The sequence below is a fragment of the Larus michahellis genome, chromosome 1, assembly GCF_964199755.1.
Source record: "Larus michahellis chromosome 1, bLarMic1.1, whole genome shotgun sequence".
Lineage (NCBI taxonomy): Eukaryota > Metazoa > Chordata > Aves > Charadriiformes > Laridae > Larus > Larus michahellis.
Genome location: NC_133896.1, coordinates 189,314,460 through 189,341,727, shown reverse-complemented (window position 1 = coordinate 189,341,727; position 27,268 = coordinate 189,314,460). Strand labels below are relative to the sequence as shown.

General features: G+C 43.1%; 1 protein-coding gene across 15 annotated transcripts in view; it reads left to right on the top strand.

The window, feature by feature from the left end:
• Nucleotides 1-27,268, top strand: part of ENOX1 (ecto-NOX disulfide-thiol exchanger 1) — a 383,990-nt gene that overhangs the window by 273,766 nt on the left and 82,956 nt on the right. For all 15 annotated transcript variants that reach the window (XM_074564894.1, XM_074565012.1, XM_074565005.1 and 12 more), the window contains 4 exons: nucleotides 2,738-2,911; nucleotides 4,735-4,941; nucleotides 12,803-13,036; nucleotides 25,121-25,333. In XM_074564894.1, coding sequence (XP_074420995.1) covers nucleotides 2,738-2,911; nucleotides 4,735-4,941; nucleotides 12,803-13,036; nucleotides 25,121-25,333 — 828 coding nt within the window. The remainder of the gene's footprint in view (nucleotides 1-2,737; nucleotides 2,912-4,734; nucleotides 4,942-12,802; nucleotides 13,037-25,120; nucleotides 25,334-27,268) is intronic.

Here is a 27,268-nt window from a genome sequence, read left to right as displayed (position 1 = left end):
AATAATTTTCCTCCACTTAAATCACAAACCTGCTTTGATTGGCATGCAAGCTAAAAGCTCTCCCTCCCAGCTCCTTCTCAAGGCCATGTTCACAGTGTTTGTGAACATGAGTTTCCTTGTTGCCATCTCCCTTAGATATCTTTGTTTTTCTCTGTGTCTGCATCACTGCCAAAGGAATATTCAGAAAACTGTACCTTACTGAAACCTGCCATCTCTTTGCCATCTCAACCTGGCATCTCTTTGGGTGAGAGCATGTCTCTGTGTTTTGAGTAGAGTCTGCTGTTGTTTCAGTTCCCTACTCTTGTAGAGGAGCTGAAACATATCTAGTAGTTGTCTTAAAGAGACAACAGCAATGGTTAAATACAACTTATGGTAGCAGTCACCAGATGATGATGTTTTTCCTTGGCTGTCACATGGGACCTTAAAGATGCATGCAGGACAGGGAGAACCTGGCCTTCTCTCTGTCTTCTTGTACATTTCCACCCGCTCCATCTTTGCCTCAGAATGCTGTGGGTCTGCTATGGATATTGGATTTGATATGAGGTTTCCTATCTGGCTAGCACTGTAGCTGATCCTCCATTTGTCCAGAGGGATGGACGAGATGCCTTCCTCAACGTCTTTCCAGTGCCAGTTTTCCCTGATCCTAGGAGAGGACCGATATGACAGCGTGCATTGAGTGCTGTTGTGGTGCTCCCCGTTGCATCCCGTGGAGCTCCGCGGGCCACTTTAGCATCGAGGAGTAATGATGGACTTCCACCCGCAGGAGGGGAGTGCGGCGCAGGATGGCCTGCTGTGACTGTCAGAAGCCTGACTTTTAAAAATGAGATCAAGCAAATTAGCATAGCCCGAGGACTTCTTTGAATTGTATGTTGCCCTTTCACCTCTGACTTTATCTCCCAGCATTCACTAACCATGAATATTTAATACGGCCACCACTGCATCCCATAGAATGAATGACAGGCTCCGAGTTTCAAAGCTTAATCTGAAAAGTAATGCATATACATCGATACTGGGAAAAAAAAAGCATCACACCCAGAGCAAATCCTTTTTCATAAGCCCACTTATTAAAAAAAAAAGTAATGTAATATCATGAGTTTTCATTAATACTAGTCTTCAATAAGCCTAAAGCAAATCCTTGCTTGCTGTGCACTTGCTACGCTTGATGTACAGAACTGCCTGAAAGTGATGAAGGCTCACAGCCAGTGCGTGGAGAGCAGGGAGCGTGCGGCCGAGACAGATACAAGCTCTACTGGAGTAGAGGTTCTCAATCCTCTGTTGTCTTCCCTGGAGAAGATGATTATGGATGTTTCACAGGAATCGTAATGCTAATTTTCAGCCCCCACAGAGTGCTTTACACCTGCAGAGTGCTATAAAAATGTGAGCTAATCCTCAGCCGTTAAGTGAGTATTCATCTACCTCTTTTGGAGATGCAGAAATTAGGATACATAAAGGTCAGCGGGCTAACCCAGGGTCACATAGCTTCCCAGCAGCAGGTTTAGGATGAAGAAACAGGCCTCTCTTGTCACATTCCGTTGATCATGCTGTCTTGTAGCAAATGTAGCTCAAATTTCCTAAAAATACCTATATATCGATATATAAAATCCTAGAGAAGGAGTTGTTTCCCTCTTTACTTCTTCAAAATAAACAAGCTCCCGAGCTACCAAACCCTGCGTTTACATGTATCATTAAATACTTTCCAGTTGCTAGCCAGAAAACTCAGCAGAAAACCTGTAGAACACCAAAGTAACTCTCTTCTTTTAAATAATTGATGATGCCAAATAGCAGCAGTGTTATGCCAACAAAGAGATCGGTCTCTCAAAATATTTTATTCATTATGCCTCAAGAAACCCAAAGCCTTGTTTTTAACGAAAGCAAATTTCTGAAGTTGGCTCTCAGTTCATCTGAAACATCTGCTTATTACAATTCTTGGTGTTACAGCACTGGTGCTCCCCAGTAAATCTTTCAGCTTTAAATAATACGTATGGAAGTCTTGGCAAAGAGATCGGGAAGGAGAAAGAGGAACGTTTGCCAAACGTGCATTTTACTTTATGGGGCTGTAGTGGTATATTTTAATAATACATGGGTTGAAGAGAATCTACTAATCCGATTAAATAAGAGGACAAGAAGGAATTAATTCCAATGTTCAAAAAGATCCCATTCTAAACAGCTGAAACTTTATATTCCAGGGTAAAAGGGTTAGAAGTCTTGGCTAACTATGCTCCTATAAAACAGCCAGAAATGGATCTTTCTCTGTAGTGTTCGTAAATCAAGGTCACTTATGCGAGGCGGCTATGTTGTGATAAATCTGTCTGACAATTAGATGGAGAGGGCATATCGATGTTAAATTATATTCTTTGTGCACCCTGGTCAGAAGGCAACGTAAACACCGCAGTAGCATTATGAAACAGAAAATTGCATTGCAGATAATAACAGATATTCATGGTGCATGGCTTTAATGTGCTGTGTTTTTTACTCAGTCGTATTAATATTTTAAATTATGTAACATTCCCTTCTTTATGCATAGTTTCTTTTTTCTTCACTGAAAATGCACCTCCCTCTCCCTCTCTCCTCCCTGTTTCTCTCCCTTTTCCATTTTTCCTTTTCCCTTCTCCTTTTTTTAACAGTGATGCTTGGGAAAAAAAAAAAAAAAAGCCTAAAGCGAAACTGTCTGTGCAAGAAAATAGTAACAAGTGGTTTCAAGATTTATAAGCCAGGATTTTATGTTATATATTTTCAGATTCAATCTGTGTACCAGGCTTTGATCCAAGCCTTAGCATGATGACTGGAATCACTCCGATTAACCCAATGATACCAGGCATGGGGTTAGTGCCGCCACCACCACCAACAGATGTGCCTGTAGTCAAAGAAATAATTCACTGCAAAAGCTGCACGCTCTTCCCTCCAAACCCAAGTAAGTGGATCTGATGAAAGAACGTTATTTTCCTAAATATATAAGAACGTTATTTTCCTAAATATATTGCATGAATTTTTCTTTTTAATCTAATAAAAATTATGGGGTTTAAGTAGAGCATAGGCAAGTATGGTGTTTCCCTCTAAGGTCTACTCTGTGTGTAAAGCGTGGTATGGTATCAGAGCATGCTTATTCATCTCTGTAAGGTCACGTAAAAAAACCTATGCAGTTTGTACAAAAAAGAAGAACAATTACTTAAACAAAGCTAACAGAGCCTGAAGACCTACAGTGCTCATAATAGAAATCTGTCTTTCCTTTAGATGTCACAAAATGCAACCATTATACGGTGCTGATCATCTCTAGCTCCCCTTCAGGTGCCCACAGTTAGATGGGACCAATCTGGCCTTGTGCCCCTGAGCACAGCACCTACCACCCAAACGCTGACTAGCTCTGGTCCCCGCCTGGGGGGGATGGAGGGAAGGGAGGACTATGGCTCCTCTCTTGCCATTTTTTGGGGGGCAGCATGCGGGTAAGCTGTTTCTCCTCTTTGAGAGCCAGCACCAGGCTTCCTTCCTCCCTTCCTGGGACCTTGTGCAAATAGAAGACTCTTCCCATTGAGCCAGCAGCTCAGGCACGAGGCCTGATTTTGTGTATGGGGTAGCCCCAAGAGTTTAGTTGCAGAGCCATCAGACCAGGAGCTTTCACTATCACTGTGAAGGCAAAAGAGAAAATTAAGCAAATAGTCTGGTGCTCTGGATTTGCCGTGTACCCAGATCATGATTTAATCAAACTGGCTGTGTGTGTGAATAAGTATATATATATATGTGTATATATATATATATGTATATTTTAAGGTTGTAACCCCATTTACTGTGTTAAAGGGCCAAAAACCAAAGTTGTATCAGTCAGATTCCTTCTGAGAGAATTACTTTTAGAGGAATGCTCTAGTAGTCTACATATAAACAAGGTGAAGTGTTATCACAGGGTATATTTTTTATATAGCCTTCAAAAATTTCATAGTTTTCTGATTTAAGTGTGTATATATTTTATATATATACTTATATATATACACATATACATAAAACCAACATTTCTAGCCACTCCACCTCATGAGCACTTGTAAACAGCGAGGTTATCCTTCCCGTGTGCCAGCGTCCGCTCCATTATCTGGCAACAAGACAAAACAGATAACCGGCAGAGTGTTTTCATCATGCTGTCGCTTCGTGGTGTTTCCCACTTTGTTTTTCTGTTTCCTGTGCTCTTGTACTCCGAGACAGAAATGAAAATATGCTAAGACCAGGGAAAGGTGTCCGTCCAGCCCAAGCGCCCGGTGTGCACGCAGCGTGGGCTGGCTTGCAGAGGGCTCACGCGCTTGGCGAGTGTGCCGAGTGATGGGCATGAGCCAGAGATGGTGAAGTTCAGGCTTTGAATGTACTGCAGGAGTGCTTTAGATCTGTGCTGGGGGTCAAATCAGTTGCAGAAGCTTCCCTGCTTTGAAATAAAATATTTTCTTTTCTTTTTTTTGTTTGTGTGACCGTGCAGGGAAACGAAAGATCCTTTTAGATCTTACCGCCTGTCCTGGAGAACAACTCGCAGTGACAGGAATTAATCTCTGAAACGCCACCTAAACTTGAAAAGGTTTAGATTCAAGTAATCAATTTTGGACAATCTCTGCAATATTCAATTATTTTGCTTCTCCCTCTCTCCCGCCTCCACTCTATGTCAGATAACTGTTGCTGCCCAGAACTGATTAGGGGAATGAATAGAGCCAATGGATCAAAAGACAAATTCTGTATTCCAATGTGATTTCTGTTTTGTCTTAGATCTTCCACCACCTTCAACAAGAGAGAGACCTCCTGGGTGTAAAACAGTGTTTGTTGGAGGATTACCAGAAAACGCAACGGAGGAAATTATTCAGGAAGTCTTTGAGCAGTGTGGAGATATAACAGCAATTCGGAAAAGCAAGAAGAATTTTTGTCACATTCGTTTTGCAGAGGAGTTCATGGTTGATAAAGCCATTTACCTTTCTGGTACTTCACATTCTTTAATGGATTTTCCTTGCTTCTCATTTGTATTTTGTGATGCTAATGTTTGCTTATTTTCCTAGCTTTTATCTCAGCAAGTCTTTCTTGAGCTCAGTGGCTGTAGCTTGGAGGGGCAAGGGGCAATTCTGTACTTCTCTGCATCTGCCAAGACTTGTGCATGGTTTTGTATGTTGCTTACCCGGGAGCAATTTCCTGCCACACCACAACAATGCAACAGATCCTGAAATTCACTGCAGAACAATCTTGTTTTCGATTTACACAGGTTTATATAGTTTTGCTCACAGGTTGTGGAAAGAGGAGGGCACTAGGCCAGGAGCGCCGCTGTTTTCCAGTGCCAATTTCTCTGATAGGCTGGCAATTTCATTGGCATATTTTTATAGATTTGCAGTGCAGTCTGAATAAAGTCTGCCTTTATGCGTGCATGTATTCAGCTACCGCATGGGTTTGATTCTGAGACCCATCTGTAGGCTACGTCTGTTGCCTCCCAGGACAGCGAGTGCCACAGAAACTCAGGTGTAAAATTTCAGAATCTCTTTTATTTTCCAACAAAGGAACAGACAAAAACCCCACACCTCTAACTCACAGGGAAAAAAGAAAAGAAAAAAAAATAAAAGAAGAGAAAAGATTAAAAACAATTCTGCTTTCATGTGTCAGGCTTCCAGTGACTGTCAGTGCCCTCTTAAGGTTACAGGTTCCTTCATATGAGGATTGACTTCCTAACTGAGCCCTTCCTCACCTTTCTGAGCTGGATCCCATCCCCTGTATCTATGTGTCTTCACAGGCTGGTTCGTCTCTCCTTCAGGGTCCTGGGGAGACCTACAAGTGTTATTTTGCCCCACAAGTGTAGTGTAGCACTTTCACCCCACGTGCAAGGTATTCTTAAATAAACAAGGACCAGGGACTGCTCCTTCGCCAAGACAAGCTGACACAGACTGGCTTCCAGCCACCCACCCTGTGTAGGGTGACCTCGAAGGGACTCACTGGGACCATCCGAAATGGAGCCTGACCCAATGCAACCATCCAAAATGGAGCCCGGGAGGCAGCTAACAATTAAGGGTACCTAATTTGAGCTCCCACCCTGACCACCTTCTCTTTAGCAGTAAAGACATAACCTCAATGTCCTGAAGTGTCCATAGGAAGCTCACACAGCTAGAACCAAGTGGTCTCTCAAATCACCATTAACTATGTATTAAAATGAAAGAAAGAAAAGAAAACATCTGAACTTTTACAATATGTGGTCAGGAAAAACCTAACTCACTCCTTTGTTTCACAAAGGTTTTTGCCTTTGGGTTTCTGGTGTTTTTTGTTTTGGTTTTTTTTTCCTAACTTGGCTGCTTGCTTTAAATATCTATTTGAAGAGCTACAGAAAAGTGTGAGTTTTATGAGGTCTACATAAAGATTTCTTTGAAATACTGCTGTATTTTCATGTTTCTTCCAGATCCCTATTCCACCCAGGAATAGAGAATTCACTTCATTTCTTCTTCCCTCCTCATCCTCTCTTCCCAGTTTCCATCCTTCCTGTTTGTTTATTTATTCATTCACTTTACTTCCATAACGCTGGCGCTCACTGGGACAGATTAGCAGGCATCGCAATAGTAAGAAGCAGTAGGACATTTCCCAGCTTCCAGCTTCTGTCTAGGTGGGCCCCATCTACACAAGTAACGGAGCAGAGGAGGGGCACACCAGATTCAGTCGGAGCTGGGATTAATGTATATGATAAACAAAACAAAACAAGTGGCAAGAAATAGAGCAAAGAAAACCTTATAAACGTGCAGGCTGTCACCCTGGGCCAGAGCCAGTGCCCCTCTACCTCAGTTTCCTGCTTCTTGGCAGTTGACTGCACCCTTTGCTTCACTCCAAGTCAAGTTTTGTTTTAATTTTATATGCCTTAAATCCTGGAGGACTAGATTTGATGATTAGAGGTAGGAAATTCCCTCTGCTGCTGTGTGTCCTCCTTCATAATGCATGAGGGTGTGCATTCAGAATAAGGGGAACGAGTAGAGGTGAAGGTGGCAGATTCCCTTCCTCATTCTTCATCATCCTGAATTTTCTGCCAGTTTATTTCCAAGTTCCTGATCCATCCTTCCTTCCATTTCCTTTCGTCACAGTCACACTGCTGTCTACGCTTCCTCTTACCGTATGCTCCGCAGCCTGCCTCCCCATCTGTCTTTTTCCTCCACACCTTTTCTTTCTTCTAAAGTGCTGTACTTAGTGTCTCTGACCAGATCAGGGAAAGACAGAGAGGAGGAAAAACAGGGATACACTGCAGCCAAGTTTCACTTAAGAGTCATAGAATCATAGAACGTGTTGGGTTGGAAGGGACCTTTAAAGGTCATCTAGGCCAACCCCCCTGCAGTAAGCAGGGACATCTTCAACTACATCAGGTTGCTCAGAGCCTCATCAAGCCTGGCCTTGAATGTCTCCAGGGATGGGGCCTCCACCACCTCTCTGGGCAACCTGTGCCAGTGTCTCACCACCCTCATTGGAAAGAACTTCTCCCTAATGTCTAATCTAAACCTACCCCGCTCTAGTTTAAAACCATTGCCCCTCGTCCTATCGCTACACGCCCTTGCAAACAGCCCCTCCCCAGCTTTCCTGTAGGCCCCCTTCAGGTACTGGAAGGCCACTATAAGGTCTCCCCAGAGCCTTCTCTTCTTCAGACTGAACAACCCCAACTCTCTCAGCCTGTCTTCATAGGAGAGGTGCTCCAGCCCTCAGATCATCTTCATGGCCCTCCTCTGGACCTGCTCCAACAGGTCCATGTCCTTCTTGTGCTGGGGGCTCCAGAGCTGGACACAGTACTCCAGGTGGGGTCTCATGAGAGCAGAGTAGAGGGGGAGAATCACCTCTCTGGATCTGCTGGCCACGGTTCTTTTGATGCAGCCCAGGATGCCATTGGCATTCTGGGCTGCAAGCACACATTGTAGGCTCATGTCCAGCTTTTCATCCATGAGTACCCCCAAGTCCTTTTTCGCAGGGCTGCTCTCTATCACATCATCCCCCAGCCTGTATTGATAACGAGGATTGTCCCGACCACCAGCGCTCAACTCTGCAGATGAAACAGGGAGCACTGACTGTCCCCCACCACCGTAGAGCAGGGAGGTCTGGCAATGGGCAGGGGCATGTTTTATTTGTAGTGAAATAATTGGGGCTTTTTAACCAGTCTTTATTCCATTCTCAAACATAGTGCATTCTGAAACGGTGGGGATAAAGCATATTGTTAAGGCATTTTCTTTTCTCTAAAAGAGACAAAAAAGACATACAAACAGAATTTGTGGTTAATATTGTATGCATGTTATATTAGGGCAAAGTCATGCCTTTGATATCTGTAATATAATGGTAATTTTGTCTACCTAATCAGTTTTATCTGTCTCTCCCATCTAATCTCATCAAACTTTGTATTTATCCCACGCTTATCATGAGAATAGTGCAAGTGATTACAAAATCCATCAAGTAGCTTAATCACTGATTTTTTTTCCTTTCTATTCCCAAGTAAACATGTATGAAAAGGAGACTGGGAGGTGGATAGAAGACTACGATAAAAAAGTTGACTTGAGGAAGGGCGGTTTTCATTTAGCCCTGAAAGTTACATATTGATCTCCCGAGGAAAAGGCTTTCTAAAATCAACATACCAGCCCACAAGAAAGCTCTTTCTCCAAATTGTGTGTGCTTTACTCTTGTGGCTGACAATTCAGTAACTCCTGCAAATATTGATGGCCCCAGACTTGAAAATATGGGACAAACAGGTGGCTTGAGACAGACCTGTTTATACCCCAAAAGCCTGTGTATACACTTTTCCTGTCCTGATAATTTCCCCTGTGGGTTTCCATGTAGTGCCCTGTACTGGTTTTATTTTATGTTCTCGCTGATCAACATCTGATCTGGATCCCCAGTTAGAGAGCAGCTATTGGCCGGTCCCCAATATAGCAACACTCAAAGGTAAGTCAACCCACAGAGTTTTGACTAGACCTGTGATATGGAAATACTGTGTTTGATTTTTGTTTAGCACCCTCATTAATTTTTCCTGTTGCTGCTGCTTTCAAGCGAGGATCTTGGCAAGCTCCCAAAGTCTTTTCCTCTGCCATTGTGTGTGGAACTGAAATTAAAAATGACAAGCCAGGCACGCAGTTAGTGCTAGCTGCAGTCCTGAGCAAAGAGATGGGGAGAAGGGTCTGTGAGGGCAATCCATTGCCCATGCATGAAGGGAAGGCAATGGCAGGTGGTTCTCTCATACATCCCAATACCCTCGAACATCAATAAGGAGACGCGGTACTGGAAAAGAGCGAGCCTCCCAGCTGCCCCGTGGCTCAGAGCTGCCATCCCAGGTGGGTGCCTGAGGATCCCATACACAAAATAGGACCTGCCAGTTGCGCACCCCTTGCTAAGCAGCATCTTGCTGGCCATCATCCTGTCAAGGAGTCTGTTCTCCGTTGGCCGGGCCAATGGTCCTGTAGTGTCCGCAAATCCTGATTTAGGAAGGTGCAAGAAGCCATGCCAAAGGCGTTTGTGGTTTTTCTTAAGGGAAAGATGCCAAGCCCTGAGCAGCCTGGTCTGACTTTGAAGTTCACTCTGCTCTGAGAGGGTTTTTGGACTAGATGACATCCAAGGTCCCTTCCAATCCAGGTTATTCTAATTTTCTCTGCTGGTGGTAACCACCTGGCTGACTGACCACCTTCAGTCTTAAGAGTTAAACAAGCAGTCAGATTTTTTGGTGTAATTCGTGGGCAATTTGAAAATTCTCAAATTAATTTGGAGGCACTTAAACTGGTTACCTAAAAGGAACCATTTGCCCAGTGCTACGCAGGGTACTGGTTTTTGAACTGCAGTTTACGCTGTTCAGTGGGGTTTATTTTCCATTATTCCCGTTTACTTCAAAAATGAGGACCACTTTAATAAAGCTCAGCTTTGCCGGTGTGCACACGACCTGTAGATGCACGGTCCTTTTCATTAGTTCTTTATTCAGATTAAGTGGGGCTGGGAGGTCTTACCAGTGCCGTGTTTCTTGCTGCCCAGTGTGTGTCTGCCAACGGAGGCGAAAGACGGGGGAGAGGAAGAGAGGCTGTGTCTTCCTGGAAAGTACAGCCCAGCTGGGAGATCTAATTTTAGGTTCACGAGACCTGGCACCTTGGCAGTGTCCTTTCACGTTGCTGATAGTGCTGTTTTGGCACAGAGCAATCGCTACGTGAGGAATGCAGCTGGCAAGTCGAACTTGGCGGGGTGGGGGGTGGTTAACATTGGTCACGGTTATCAGGGTAGCCGCACCACTGACCCCTTTTGGCCTACACCTCGGTGGATAAAACCACGTAATTACCCCCTCGTTAGTTCAGGGCCCAGCTCTGAAAGGTCATCCACACTCTTCTTCTGTTATGTCTCGCTGAATATGGTGTGTCCGTAACTCTGCCTTTCAACACCTTGTGACTAGAGCTACATATATGATCACAAACAGCCTTCTGTGGAAAAAAAAAAGTAGTGTTTACTCCTCTGAGCAAGAGATAGCAGAGCAAAATAAAGGGGGCTTTAAAATAAGAATCCCTTCATTTGCCTCTCTTGCAATATTCAGTTCAGCTTCACCCCAAGCTTGTGAACCTTGGAGACCAGATTTGCTAGGTTTCGTGGAAGTGTTTGATGTCTTCTGGCTTTGAAGGACCTCTGAAACACTTAGCTCGAGTTCGTCATCTGGGTTTGGGCTCCTTGTTGAAAAACGAAAGTCACACTTCTTCCTCACTGACAGGCTACTTAGCTGAGCTCTACAAGATGTTTGAAAACAAAATGTCAAATCAAAAGGCACCCAGATGGTTGTTTGGGTTTTGTTTGTTTGTTGGGTTTTTTTTAAGGAGCAGTACGTATATGGATATTCGATGTCTTTGAAGCTGTTGCCTCATACGTGCCATAGTGCAGACAGACCCTTGTATTCATACAGCAGGATGTTTTTCCAGCAGTAAAACAAGCAGACTATGCCTAAATGCGCATTTTTGCAAAGATGTTCCTAATCGACTACATGAGTCTTAGCTTTGCTGCCCCTGGAGAGAGTTCAAAAGTGAGTTTTAACCATGGTGGTGAGGTGCTGAAGCTCTTCCAAACACAGGCAAGCCATGAGACTGGAAAGTAGGTTCTCTTGGATTGCAAGCACCATTTTTCCTGCCATTTTGAACGGGAGTTTCCACGCAGCGGTTGTGGCAGCGTGTGTTTCTCAAGAGCCTCCTATGTTCCAGCTCAGCACAGAGTTCGTCTCCGCAGCATCCCGTGACTTGAGAAGTCTCTGCTGGGCTGCTCTGCTCCTGAGGCTACTGCAGTGGGTTGGCATGGAGAAATTGGAGATAGCCCTGTGCAGGCTGATTGATTTTACCTGCATCTGAAGGCTCTGTTTGCAGCTTTCTACATGGTGCTTTCTCACACTTCCTCCGAATCAGCATTTTAAAAGTTGGAGAAACGGGTCTGCGAGTATCTGTCAGCCTTGGAAATAAAACTTGCAAAAAGATAGGTGCCCAGCATATGTTCTTCCACAGCATGGTCACGAAAAGCTCCTTTTATAGCTTTGGCATGATGTGTTTGTCCTCTGACAGCACTCAAGGGTTTTAGCTCAGAGCAGGGCCCTGTTGTACTGCTGTGTAGCCCTGAACTTAAAGCTTTTGCATTTTGCTAGCTTTAGCATACGATACATTGACCAAATTACGAAGAACATCGCTAAAGGTGAGGCACAACAGGTTGCGTTATTTGTTCTGAAAGAGATCTTGCAAATGTCTAACAAATCCATCCGCGCTCTTAAAATTACTTTAAAGAATGCTGAACCCAATTCGTTTATAGGCGGTTTATATTTGCTGACGGATTATTTGCAGTGGGGAACTGGGAAACAGTGTTTGCAATTGTAAAGACTCAAAATTGGACATCTAGCATCAGTGCAGTTATGACACCACCCTCTTTGTGGCACAGGAGTTTGTGTAGCACAATTTTCTCATTCACCTGTAGTCATGATTTTTATAAAATTCAGCCTTTCCCCATACTTTCAATTCCTTTGGCGGGCTGGAGAAAAGCACTAAACTGTATAAGATCTCAACAGGATCAGGGGAAGAAGGATTCTACGTTCAGACCAAAACCAGATCCTTCTTTAGTAAGGAAAAAAGACGACGGAGGGGGGATCTTATCAACACTTATAAATACTTAAAGAGTGGGTGTCAGAAGGATGGGGCCAGGCTCTTTTCAGTGGTGCCCAGCGACAGGACAAGAGGTAACAGGCACAAACTTGAGCATAGGAAGTTCCACCTAAACATGAGGAGGAACTTCTTGACTTTGAGGGTGGCAGAGCACTGGAGAAGGCTGCCCAGAGAGGTGGTGGAGTCTCCGTCTCTGGAGACATTCCAAACCCGCCTGGACACGTTCCTGTGCAACCTGCTCTAGGTGACCCTGCTCTGGCAGGGGGGTTGGACCAGATGATCTCCAGAGGTCCCTTCCAACCCTATGGTTCTATGATTCTATGATTCTACGATTCTGGTAGTTGTTTATTCTTTAGCTGGCCTTTGCACTTATAAAGGTTGGGAGTATCAAGTAGAAAAAATTACATATTTTGGGACACCTCTAAACAGGAATGTAGATTCTGTACCTTTGGGTCGTCGACTTTTCAGCTCATCTACTATGTTGATAGGCGATGCAGAAAAATTGTGAGGAAAAATGCGTGGATGAATGTTTATCTTCCTGTGAAAACACAATGGTCAATAGATCCTGCGTAGATATGTCGGAATCTGTTAATGTGCATTTTTACTTAGCTGGCACTTGAGGGGGGGAGGAGGGAAGAAGAAAAAAAAAAAGGCAAAGAAGTCCTGCAACAGTTAGTTCTGCTTGTTGATTTCAGGTTACCGCATGAGATTAGGATCTAGCACAGACAAAAAGGATTCAGGTCGCCTTCATGTTGATTTTGCTCAGGCAAGAGATGACTTTTATGAATGGGAATGCAAACAAAGAATGCTGGCCAGAGAAGAACGCCACAGACGCAAAATGGAAGAAGACAGACTGCGCCCTCCTTCTCCTCCGGCAATAATGCATTATTCTGAACACGAAGCTGCTTTGCTGGCTGAAAAATTGAAAGGTAAGCAGCATTTGATACTTTTCAGTGTATTATTTCTCCAGAGCAGGAGAGCCATCCAGAAGTCAGAGCAGGGCAGGCGATTTCTCGCCGCCGTATTTCATTACGTGCCCTGTTAGCTTTCCCCCATTAGTCTGGCATTTCTATGCCAATGGGAATGATACTCACCCACCTGCTAGAAATGTATGACATCTGTCCATCTACCCGTGCTTTAACAGCTTCAGAATACTACAGTGGGGTTTTTTTTCTGCTCAGTTGCTGTCATCATCTACCTTGGAAATGTTCTCATAATAAGACAACCTGTTACAAACACCCTTCCTATTGAAGGCCTGATTCCTAAAATGTCTTTCTTTCTTGACTGATACGTTACTACATTACGTGCATGTGACTGTCCCAATTCCTGGCATTTAAATGGCCCTCACGAGCTGCATTCTAACGCACCCCTCAGATGCAGGGGTACAACCTATCTCTGACACACACCATCCATTCTTTCATTCCCTCTTTAGGGTTAGAATTATTTGTGCAAGATAGCGTCTTGTTTAGGTATGTGCTTGCTTGCTTGTTTGCTTTTTTCTAGGGACACTTACTGAGATAACATTTTTCAAGGGTGCAGCTCGAGGATTCCTGTCTTTAATAGTTAACGTAGAAAGGAAGAAGCAAAGAAATACATTTAAAAATTAAATTTTTTTCTTTGCGTCTTACTTTCTATGTTAAGATCAAGCAAACAACTGCTCGCGCCCCAGAGAGCGGCATTTGTTGTCATTAAGTGTTTAGCAGTTGTGTTTGGCATTCTTTCCCCACGTGGTGGCCAGGCACGTTACTTCACTGTGTGCCAGGTCACAAGAAAGTGTGAGTCGTGCCACTGTTTCAGAATTATCCAGATTAGACGTAGGCTATCTAGCTGTCAACACACTGGCCTCTGCTCTAACTACGAAACATGTTTGGGAAGCCGAAGAAGGACAGTGCAGTGTTGCATCCTTGGAGCATGGAGCAGAGATGCACCCTACTGTCTCTCTGAGTACTGCATTGGTCGCTGTTAGTTCTCACTCTTCCCTCCGTCTGCTGTTAGTTTGGCTGACGGATGTTCTCACCACATACTATTAAAAAATTCATTAAGTAACTGGGAGATTGGTAAAGTAACCCAGATGGATTGATAGATCAGGAGAAAAGGAGGAAAGAGGCCCAAATATAAAAATCTTTAATTCTTACCTAACTTCCAGTCCAGCTCCTCTAGAGGTTACACAATACAATACAGTACAATACAATACAATACAGAGATTTAGATTTGTCTATTCCCAGAATCTGTTTTCAGTTGAATATTTTAGGAGTTAATCCTTTATAGGGAAGTTCTTCTTTATGTAGCAAGGCCTAGAGGTTTCCTGAACTAAGCCAGAAAATGCAAGAAGTCTGAACAATTTCTTCCGTATGGCTAGCCATCGCTTGGAGCAACCGAATGTGGGGTTTTTGCAAGATGTTTAAGATGTCTATATTTAGAAGGGTTTTTCTTTTCATTCTACAAAGTTTCCGTACTTAATTAAAACTTATTCCAAGCATTTAGATCTTTGGTTCTCCTGAGGGATATTTGGCCAGAGCTTGGCACATATGCACAAATTTAATATAGAAATATTTTGAGCACGATATAGACCAACACCACGCACATAATTATTTTTCCGGAAATAAAAAAAAAATTAAAAAAAAAAAAAACTTTCAGAAACATATGGAATTAAATATAGTAAATTAAGAAACCAAAATTATGATTATTTTTATTGGTTAAGAAATCATTAAAATCCAGCAAAAGACCATATTGCAATTTTTAAAACTTTGCTAATTAGCCGTTGCCTTCCAGCCAGATTAACGGCACCAGCCCTGGGTCTGTGTAGATTGTTGGGGATGGAGAATGCAAAGAAGCCCCCTCTCTTCTCGCTGGTCTTGAGTTGTCTCCTGTGCTAGGTACTCTAGAAAGCAGAGGTGGGGTTCAATCGTTACGCTGGTCTGCTTTAGCTTTCCTATGGCATTATAGCCGGTATCTATAAGGCAGTGGGGCAGAACATGATGGCCTCCCTTGGGCAACGTGGATTCACCACATGAGCCCATTGTGACATCCTAAAAACAGAAGTAAAGCAACACTAAAGAAACTTCTTGAACTCTGGCAAAGGGCAGTTCATGTCATCATACATTCACAATTTAAATGTGGACTTCAGTGAAGCTTACAGGATACGTATATATGTATGTGTACACACACACCCCCATACACACACACACACACACACACACACATATATATAAAACTTGGGGTCAAAATCACAGGTCTCTGGGTATCACCAGATTCACATTGCTGCAAAAGCCTGGACAATTCATCCTAAAGAAAAGAAGGATGGAAATATATCTGCTCTTGGCGGGATTTACCCAGAAAGATTGGGTTTTCAGCAGATGCTTTGCAGTTGTTTTCTTAAGGAAAGTCATGACCTCCCCATGGTACCCACTTCAAAAGACTCCTGAGCTCTGTTGCCAGCTCATGAGACAGAGCTGCAGGTGCCCAGCATGAAGGTTTCAGCTCCTGCAAAGCCTCCAGAACTTCACTGAGCAACGCTAGCTGAAAAGCAAGCCAAAATAGCTAAACATCTGTCATCCCAAGATACTGCTTTGCAATCACAGATGTAGACAACTTGGTCTGAATCCAAGCAACTTTTGTTGTCAAAATAACCTTGGAAATTCTTGACAGCAAGGAAATCTGATGGTGAGCAGAGACGAACTAGACTCATCAGCCTGTTGTGGTCTAGATATTTGTTGAGTCTATAACAGAGGTGACAATATCTTTCTTCACCTTCTGCAAACTGCAGCGTAAGACTTAAAGAAATCATTGTTTTTGTGTGCCAGACTTGGTTGGAAACTGTTGCCACAGTGTTGTCAGCATATTCCTAATCCTCTCCCGTGCTGAAGTCACCTGGTAGAGCAGTAACTGCAGTAGAGGAGTGTGGGTGAGAGGGTATAGAGGGATCTTTTAAGCCAGTTGGGAACAAAAGTTCATTATAAAATTTCAGCCAGGTTGTCTCTACTGGTTTGGAGCTTCATAGAAAAGAATAACTGGTTTCTCAAAGTGCACTGCCTGGTGACTGGGGCTGGGGCCTCTCTGCATATGACGCATTCCATACCTGCAAAAGCATGAGGGTTTATGACGTGCTCTCCATTCCCTGCCCTCTGTGGGCTATCCCAAATCCCTTCATATCTGCAAAGAACTTGGTTTGAACGCTTGATTTATGCAGAAATAAGGGAAACCCATCAAACTCTGGACCAGTGCAATTTTTCACCACTTTCCATTTTCAGACTGTGGCAGACAGTGCTGGTTTATGGGTATCTTCCTTTTCCTTTTCCTTTTCCTTTTCCTTTTCCTTTTCCTTTTCCTTTTCCTTTTCCTTTTCCTTTTCCTTTTCCTTTTCCTTTTCCTTTTCCTTTTCCTTTTCCTTTTTCCTTTTTCCTTTTTCCTTCTCTTTCCCTTTCCCTTTTCCCTTTTTCCTTTTTTCTCTCCATTAAGGACTTCAGGGTCCTGTAAATGAAATTCTTCATAACTTTTTCCTTGCTGGCAGTATGGATAGTTTTTTCTGCACCTTTCTTGTTGTTAGCCAAGAGCGTGTTCACTTTTCTCTAAGCGCTTGTGACGTTGTTCCTCTCCCTGTGCACCTATTGTGCTTTGTTATTGCCACTTTTCACTCCCTGGCCGTGGCGTATTGCCAGTATCTTGGGTGTAGGTCTCATGGATTTGAGCCTTGTAGCTCTAAAAATATAGGCTCACACTACTAAATCTCATTGATTAAACGTTTTTTGGGCTGCTTGATGTTGATAATTTGCTCGTGATGTTCTCTGCTGGTCACAGCCAGAGCCAAAAAGAGGAAAAGCCAAGGAGATGATAGTTCATAAAAGAGGAGATTTCCTGCATTGGAAAGATGACTTGTCACAAAATATTTGATTTAAATTTCTTTCATGCACTCCCATGAGAGAGTCCCACTTTTCACGAGTCCAGCACGTAAAAGGCAGAAAAGACCTGAGCCTGGATTATCAGAATGAAACGAGCTGCAGCTTTCAAACTCGATGGGTAACTTGGGGAAGAACATGAGCTCCTTCTCATACCAGGGCTATGCTGATCAGTTTTAGGTTTGTACCACACATCTTGTGTTGCAAGCTGGTTGGGAAGATAATTTTGCATGACAAGTTATTTTTGTTTTGGGGTGTTTTTTGACCTTCCAAACCACTAAAGTAGGTTTGAAGGGGAAAAGCAAAATAAGAAATAGGCATCATTTATTAAAAATGGTAACATAAAATTTCACTTTTTCAAAAGGTACTCTTCAAATCTACTTTTTGATCCAAATATTCCAAAATTTGTCTTGCCATTGTGAATAGTTTCATCAAACCATTTTCTGATCACCATGGAATAAGATAACAGCTAAGCATAACTCAGGCTAATGAAACTTCTGGCCTTCTTTCTGACATTCTTCTGCCTCAGGTAGAAATCTGTGTTTTCCTTGAGGAAATACCACAATACATTCATAGATGTGAATTCTGGGAAACCAAGGTCTTTTACAGTGAAGTGTCAATGTGAATTGCCTCCTTAAACAGCCTTCGGGAATACTCCCCCAGTTCTTCTTCTGACAAAACCAGCAGAATATTGTGTCTTCTGCTATTACATTACACAAACGTGACCTTCTTGTCTCCTGGTTCATTGCAGCATTTTGTTTGGTGTGTGTCTTTGAGATTTTAATTCCTCGGTATGAAGTCAGATGCGTTATTACTGCACAGTGAGATGTGTCGGTAGATTTTTAGGATCAGATTTGCGTACTCTGACATCTGTTTTCCTGGGTGCTTTATAAACAGTTGAGTAATGTGGTGCCCAGAACATCGCACAACTGGAGATAGGCTGAACCTTTTATCCTTAAGTGGAACACTGCTCTGTCAGGTGCATTGAAACAAAACATTTTAATCTGTGTGCTTATGACATTTGCGTTTCAAAGCCGAATTTCTAACATTATGGTGTTCTTAATTCAAGCGTATCTGTACCTAATGGTGTCATCTTCAGCAATCACTTCTTGCAAATAAAACTCCTTTAAAATACTACATCTGTCTTGTTTGCTGCAGGTAGTTAAACGGTTCCACCATCTAACAAAGACATCTATTCATATCTGATTATCCGTTTCTTAAATATTTTGAGCAAAGGAGACATAAATATCTGCAAGTTATATACAATACCCTGGTATTTACCTCCCTTTTAAATACAGTGTTTCTTTATCAGCACAGGAAAGTTATTCATGTGGTTTTCCATTTTAAAAAAAAATATAATTTGAAAAATTGAGAAGCTGCTGCTTTGCCAGGCACTGTATTATCCCCTGAAGAGAGAACAGATTGGAAATTTAAATAAATAGATGGCAGTTACAGTAGAATGAACTAACCGGGGATGCATCTTGTGCAAGATTCAGGTAACATCAAGCCTGACAATCTCAACCCTTGCACATCGTTTGAAATATAAACAACATTTAATTGCTTGGGAAATAGGATATTTCGCTGAGAAGAAAACCACGCTGCTTTCATTATCGCTCTGCACTTGAGAGCCAGACTTGTGGAGCGCTGCAGAAGTTACCCAGAGAGGCGAGTCTCACGCCGAAAGGATCAAATTTGGTGCAGGGCTACGTCAGAAGGGGAGGCAAAGCTGAGATCCTCTGAACAAATCCAATGAACGCCAGCTTTAATTGCTGCTGAAAGACTCCAGACCTTTTTTTAGCACCCTTTTTTTTTTCACGAGTAGCATATTGGGACGGAGCCCTACAACAGACATGTTTCGACGCTCCGGCGTCAAATCTGTTTGCTCGCCCTTCCCGTTTCTAGATCATCATTTTCTCCTTCCTTCTCCCATATGCTGCTGACATCTGCTGTGACACAATACATCTGGCTCCGAAAGCCTCGCACAGGGGCTGCGAGCCGGCACAGCGCAAGGACACTTTTGTCTGCCGGCAGAGGTGGGTTCAGCTCTCGGCAGCCTGGTAACCCAATTCCCCCGGTACCTCCCTCCGAGAGCCCACAAAAAAAGTACTCCCGCCGTTAAGCGCATCACTAAAAGTGTCCTCCTTCACCTAATCTGTATTGTAGCAATGCAAAAATGTAAGGTTTTAATATCAACCCACTTGATTAAACGTTCCGCACTGCGAAACGACTCAAGTTAATTACTATGAACTGGGAAATTGCAGCTTGTCGATCTGAAAGTTTGTGGTGTGATCTCCAGAAATAGGGAGGAAACTCAATACCCTCGTAATTACTTTTCATTGGAGGTAATGGCATCAGCAGGATAAGATAATGGATTTCTGTGCCTCACATGAAACACCCACCTCTGGAAGAGTTTTTCGTGATTTAATTCGGAAGAAAGAGTTTGATTATGCAAGGGGGAGAGAGCACCATTTAAGATATCTTTTAGTAAACTCATATGCATGTTTTTATCAAATCTAGTTTCAGCTTGTCATTTATTACATAACTGGAAAAGTTTCTTGGTTACAGCATACAGTTAAGGCTATTTAAGAAATAGTAAGGTGGATGTTAATCATTCTTTAAAATAACCCTTTGGCGGTAAGAATTTATATTCCCTGATTCTCACTTATTATGCAGTGCCATCGGGTTAAAAGTGTTATTAATCCCGAAAGTACAAGACTGATGCGTGTGTTGCATGGCACAATTATATAAGGTATTTGAGCAGGGGAAAAAAGAAGGTGAGGGTAGTAGCTGAAAAGTTGCGTTTCTAGGTCAGCGGCAGGCACTCCGTGCAGGAGAAGCTCTTAAGCCAAGAGAAAAATAGGTCGTCATTGTGGTACCAGAAGTGGCGTGTGCTGGGAAGCAAATTGTTCCTGATGCACAGGGGAGCTGGGCTGAACCTGCGGATGAGGGAGGTTAGTGAACCTTTTCCCTGACCTGGTTCACCCGCAGCAGTCACCTGCCGTGGTTTGTTATTTTTCGTATTGAATTCAGTGTTTGTAGTTTGGAAGTCACTTAGTTACAGTCTAATAAATTATTAAATCAGAACCCAGATTAGCGGTGACCTTGGCCTTACATCCTCCCCTGCCTGCAGTTACATGGCGGGAAGAAGTCTGCATCCTGAAGTGGCCGCAACTGCTTTCCTGTAATAGCCAAACTGGGCCCAGTTTGACAAACTGGAACTGGAGTGCGATCAGACGAGCGGCGCCAGGCAGACCTGAGGGCAGCGTAACCATAAGCGAAGGGGTAGTGCTGAGCAGGTGGGGATGAGGCACGGGACACGACGTCTTCCAGTGTCCCAGCTACAGCTGACAGAGGACAGGCTGTCAGTCGGAGGCAAATAGGTGGGACATATGCCATGACTCTCATCCTCCCTCTACATGCCCCGCGGCACAGGCATTCTCAGCGCTCACAATAATGCCTTCAAGAGGTGTTTGTTGGATGTCTAGTGGTCAGGGCTATGCAGAACTCAGCAGAAGGACACACCTACCCTTTCCCGTCTTACAGAGAAAAATGAGACCATTAATGCAGCCCAAAATATACGCGACCAGCACAGGCGCTTTCTAGGTGTAGTCATCAAGATAAAGCACAGCAGCTCTTTGTCTTTTCAGCATCTCCTTGCAAGCCTAGGAGCTTGCCTTAGGGGAGCAAGATCAGGGACAAGTGATATTGTGTGCTGATTCTGGACAACAGCATGGTCCTGTAGGGGATAGCGGTGATTTAGACAGGCTCCAAGCGTTGTGTGAATTATCTCAGATATGTTTTAAAAATTTGAGAATGTCCAGAGCTGGGAAGATACTGAGGCTAAAAGCAAGCATAGCCCAGTGTTTAATGTCACTCTCAAAATACAATGTCACTCTCAAAATACAGAAATATAAAGTTAGCTATATTTGCAATATATCTAGAAGCGTAGAAATGATAGCAATAAGAGTGTTTGAATGCCCGGCTTCAGAGTGATGGATTAGTCTATCTCCTTTCTAATGGCTAAGGCCTTCGACGCCATCACCCAAGTTGTGAAAGCACCTTATGGAGGTACTTAACATTGAGAGATAAATAGTCACAACATTTCAGATTACTCTGAGCTCAATTCTGCCCTATGTTACACCAGGGAAACTCCATAAACTGAGAGTAAAATCTCTGTTTCCAACACTTTTTTTCCCAGCATTCCATTTTGCAGCAGTTCTTGTCATAGCTTTTTCTATTAAAAAGCTTGTGACAGTTGGGGTTGCTTAGAGTGGTCAAATTCCAAGCACAAAAATGCAAAACGTTTGTCAACAATTATTCTTTTTCTTTTCCATAGAAATATCCCTGTTGACAATTTCCCAGGCAGCTGTAGGGATGCATCTCCTTTTCTTTATGTTTCATTTCATCTAAGTTGTGAGCTAGGGTTTAAGTGCCGAAAATCTTCAGTTGATATAAGAGGAATCTGAAATATCTTATCTCTAGAGGCCTGTGATTGAGTCTGGCAGCACCTGGAAATCTCTATCGACAGACACCCAGCAAGCCATCCTCAGTAGATGGGTAATATTAAAGCGACATAGCGTGCATCACGGCTTGCAGCATCACTGAAAACCCAACCCAGGTACACAGACGTGGCGTAGGTCTTCCGAAACTGGTGCACTTGCGTTAATGGTTGGGATTACTCTGGCCAAATGTAGGCATCTGTTGCAGAGATGTCGATATACGAGCGGGTCACTCCAGGCTCCCTTTACAGCTGGTTGAGGGAAGCAGGTACTTCTGGGGCATGGTCCACCTCCCCCTCAGATAGACAGCTAAAACCAGATTGACGAAAGCCTGTCCGACAAGCGTCCATCGCTTCCCATTGACTGTCCCAGGATCCATCCTGGGGTTAGTAAATAAGATGTTGAAATAAAGGAGATGCGTCCTACCTTATTTGCTTAAAACATGCTGTAACTGGGGGGAGGAAAAAGCCTTAAGTGCGAGAAATAATTTGCTGCGTGCTCATTGTAAAAGAACAGTTATGCACGGGAGCATGTCTTATATAAAGGAATTTATTTTAAGAGTATGTTTTTAAACAGTGTATATTTATGTGCATCCTATCGCAAGGGAATAATTTTGAACAGAATTAGGAGTTTTGTTTTATTTTTTTAATGAATGGCTGCAATCATAAGGCAGTTCATGCTCTGCTTAAATTAGATTCCATTGCTGAATTTCTTCTACTATTTGTGTACTAAATAAAAAATAAATGAACAACCCGGTATAAAAACCTGATTTTCTAAGTGAACCTCTGATTGCTCAGAAAGAATCACTGCATTCCGGATGGAGAAAATTCATTCACGGTGAGTTATTTTATGCCAGTCACTGAGTAGCCAGCTCAAGAATATAAAAGTTAGAAATGAAGGTGAAAAAAGGAAATTTTAAAACTGTGGAGAAAAGATTTTATTAACTAATGTGCCCCTCTTGTGCATATATTACCCGCCAGCATTTTTTAATGTATCTTCTAATTAGGTAATTGATGAAGATGCTGATGTTTACCAATGGAAGTTTTTCTTCCTGCTAGTACAGGGCCATGAATTCCTGCTATAACAGGCCCACGGACCTCTGCAGCTCCCTGGCAGTACAGCGTGTTGAAAACAGGTTTTCAGTGTGCCCTTTTTTAAATGGGTTGAATCTCTCTGGCAGAAGGATGGCACGTTTATGAACATCCCGTGCAGACACCGACTGCGCCCGATAAAAACAAAACAAGAGGAGGGGTGTTTGCATTTCATATAGACTCTATAGCGAAACAACGTGTGGCCGTGTACTGGGGAGACATCGAAGCAAGAAAAAGGGAGAATGGTTCTGTGCAACTGATTTTCCGCCTGCATCTTCCATGAAACATTTCTGCTCAGTTCTGCACGCTGTTTCTTCACGGGTCGTGGGTACCTCTTCAGAGGTGCTTCCGTGTACCATTTCTCCCAACTTTGCCGTTCGTGTCTTGACCTAGATTGAATGGGATAATTTACTCTAAATGGTACTTCAGTGTTGGGTGGTAAATTATGTGTGATGATATAGATAACGACGTCCACAAGGAAAAAAGAGGAACATTCAGCTGTAGTTACTCTCTATTCACAATCAGCCTTATCCTTGGTGTTAACAGGCTGGTGCCATCGGCAGGGTGACCTGACTGTACAGACTGTTGGAAATTGCATGCTAACATTGCCAGGAGCCATTACAGGTTATTCTTATTGACTACTGTAATTATAATAAACATTATGTTCCAGGGATGAGTTCTTGGCTGTATTGGATCTGCGACATCCAGCTCCCGTTTGTTTCAGAAGATTTTACCCCAGCATGGAAAGCCTTATCCTAGTGTTTTCTTGCAAAGAAGACGCTTTGCACGAATCTTGTTTACATTTGGCTTTTCTGAGGCCCGTTATTCAGCCAACCTCACTTAATAAGTACCTGCCGTGTATGTGTCCAGCAAAGCTAGGACGGAGGATCTAATCCAAGGGGACAACACGGAAAGTAAAGATGCCCGTCTGACACTTCCTCCCCAGAGACAATTCCTTAATGAACGATGATGATGAATCATATGTTAATGTGAAGTCACAGCAGATACATCATTGTACAAAGGGAGGGTGCTCTTATTTTGCAAGTTTTGGGGGGGATCTTGGGTGAACATACCTGTCTAGCTGTGGAGAACAAACCCTTTTGCTGTAGCTGAAAGCATGTTTCAGTTAACAAGATGCTAAAGATCAGGCAATGTAAAATCTGTTCTTCACAGGCTGCGGGCACCGAGCATGTCACTTGTCCTCTCTGTACTTTAGGCTCCTCGTCTTTTAGGGAAGTGGTTACTCATTCAGCATAAAAGCCCACATCGTCACTTAAGAATTATTGTTTCATTATTCTTTGTACATGGAAAGCAGAGTCATACAAACTGTGTCGCACATTTCTATATCCTGTAACACGGTTGGTCGGTTGGTTTTAATATTTTGCAATTTTCTTTTTAAGTGTCTTTTGGTTATAACTATACTACTACTCTATAACACCATAGCCGTATACCTTCTCCTATGGAAAGGTATACCTACCATCTGAAATATATATAAGCAAATCTAACCTACAAGGACTAGATAAGATGTTTAAAATGTTTTGTTGGGAAATGGAAGTTTTACAGAATAAAATCCTGGGGGAAAAAATGAGATCACGTTACACCCAAGTGGTGCCACAGGAAGACACACACTGTTGTAATGACATTTTCTTGCAGTTCAGCCTAAATGAGACTTAAAAAGAAATGTGTCCTCTTAATCCTGAGGAAGCCAGAAGTGTAACGGATGCTGCGCTAAGAGTCTTCTGAGGAAGCCAAGAGCACTGTCAGAGGCAAGAAGATTACTTGGGGAAGGAGTGCACAAAATCTAGCCACCAGTTTTGACGGTCTTTCTGCAGAGAAATATAACTTTAGTTACCCGAATGGTAAACACAAAGCTGTAATCCAGGTGTTTGCCTGGATTCGTCTGGATTCCTTTAAAAAAAATATGTAAAACAAAACACAGACAAATGCAAAATACAAAACAAATACAGCCACATCATCTGTTGAAAGCAGTTCCTTGTAATTAATCAGTGCTTTGAGGAGGAATTGTTCAGCCTCATCATTGTTCATTAATTAAGAATGTGATGTTAGCGAAATCTATTGACAAAAGTACGGCTGAGCCCAAGCTCCAAGACGGAGCTTTTGGCCGAGCAGATTAACCCGGACACATTTCATTTCCTCAGTGGGTCCAGTGACACCGAGGTCTCCTCGCTCCCACTGTAAGGTCATTTCATATCACTGAAGGGCTTAAGGGAGATATTGTGAAAGCAAGGAGTCAGTCTCCACAGAGAAGTGGATGGGGGGTGCATGTGCGTTTTGTTGTGAGAAAGCTATTAAAATAAGCAGAAGACAAGTCTTGAAGGAAGATTTATGTAGCTTCACGTGGCAATATTGGCTCCCTACATCTGATAGAACAAAGGACCCAAAAGTTGCCCAAAATGATATACTGCAAGCAGGATTTATGGTGATTTTAATGTGACACGGAGCAGAAAATGTGTTCTCGGCAGGATATTTATGCCTGCAATTTAAAACCTGTGCTTTGATTGTTCTAGATGATAGCAAGTTTTCGGAGGCCATCACAGTGCTGCTCACCTGGATTGAGCGTGGTGAGGTGAATCGTCGCTCTGCAAACCAGTTTTATTCGATGGTGCAGTCGGCCAACAGCCACGTCCGCCGGCTCATGAACGAAAAGGCCGCTCATGAGCAAGAAATGGAGCAAGCCAAGGAGAGCTTCAAAAATGCCTTAACGGGGATCCTCACTCAATGTAAGTAACTCCTTTTTGTCCAGTGTTGTTGTAATGATGGTGGTGGTGGTGGTAGTGGTTTTTTTTTTTTATCATATTGTTTGTTTGTTTGGGGGTAAGTAGTTGCAATGCAGTCATATTCTACTTCATATCCTATTCCATACTCTATGGCAATTTGGAGGAACAAGGACCATTCCTAAGAGCTTATTTCTCAAGGTGAGCAAAGTTTCAGTGGTTTTTTTATTAATAGACAAAGACGTGCTCTATGCATAATGTCTACTATTGCGTAGATATAACCCTTCAGGAACGGACCAGACAGAAGCCTCCCTGCTCTGAGTAAAGATCGTGCTTTTGTGGAGAGAAGTGATATGGAGCCTGTGCGTGACAGCTAGTTAACAAGGCCAATTACAGAATAGAGGACTATTAGGTTAAATTTTTAGCCTGGGTTTAGGTAAAAGGAAGTAGGATTCAGCAACTTTTAGGGATATATTCATAGCATACAGGCCACCCCCACAGTAGAAGAATATGATGTACTGCTGCTGGCATCAGGACCACTTGGCTGATACAATGCCAGAATTAATTTGGCAGATCAACTGCCTTAAATATTTAGTGCTGGCAGCTATTTCCTTAGTACAGAAATATCATCAATGAAGTTACCTTAATGAGGTTCCCTCAATGAGGTTCCCTCATAAAATAATAATTGGGATACTAGCCTAGAAGTGTTCTTCGAAAAGAAGAGAAGAGAAAGGAGAGGAGAGGGGAGGGGAGGGGAGGGGAGGGGAGGGGAGGGGAGGGGAGAGGAGAGGAGAGGAGAGGAGAGGAGAGGAGAGGAGAGGAGAGGAGAGGAGAGGAGAGGAGAGGAGAGGAGAGGAGAGGAGAGGAGAGGAGAGGAGAGGAGAGGAGAGGAGAGGAGAGGAGAGGAGAGGAGAGGAGAGGAGAGGAGAGGAGAGGAGAGGAGAGGAGAGGAGGAGAGAAGAGAGAAAAGAGAAGAGAAGAGAAGAGAAGAGAAGAGAAGAGAAGAGAAGAGAAGAGAAGAGAAGAGAAGAGAAGAGAAGAGAAGAGAAGAGAAGAGAAGAGAAGAGAAGAGGAGAAGAGAAGAGAAGAGAAGAGAAGAGAAGAGAAGAGAAGAGAAGAGAAGAGAAGAGAAGAGAAGAGAAGAGGAGAAGAGAAGAGAAGAGAAGAGAAGAGAAGAGAAGAGAAGAGAAGAGAAGAGAAGAGAAGAGAAGAGAAGAGAAGAGAAGAGCAGAAGAGAAGAGAAGAGAAGAGAAGAGAAGAGAAGAGAAGAGAAGAGAAGAGAAGAGAAGAGAAGAGAAGAGAAGAGAGAAGAAACTGATCTCATTGTTCCTGGTTTTTAACATGTCTACTCATGGCTGCTCAAGCAAGAGACTTTATGATACTCAGAAAGGTGGAGCCTGAAGTCAGCTGTCATATGCAAGTTAAAAACAAAACCCAAGACAATTTAGCAGATGGAGTACAATGCAGTTGCAATTTCTGAATCACACCCCTAATCTTTACGTTGAAAAATGAGCCCTAAAGGCTTTCTGCAGTATTTTTCTGGTGCCTCAGTGGTCACCCTTCAGAAGTTAGGGCTGAAGGCAGAAGCTTGGATGGACTTCCCTGGGTTAGGAAAGCAGCCCCTGGAAGCTTCCTGCGTGTGGGAGATGGGGAGTTCAACATCTCAGAAGATGAATTCACCCCAGGGCATATGTCCTTCTAATTTAAGGGCTTAGTTGCCTGAACTTAGGAAGAAAGATTTCGGGTCAAAGGCTCTTGATTTCTGAGGTCGTATGTTCAGTGAGTTAAGTTTTAAAGACCAGCTAATTCCCTTGGTAATTTGCTAGGCAATGTCATCTTCCCTCTCAGCAACTAAAAGGCAGCGTGAGGAGCAGAGATGCAGGCGCCACGCATGGCCATGCTGTTCAATTCACACCAGGGCCTCCGTAGTTTTGTGTGCAA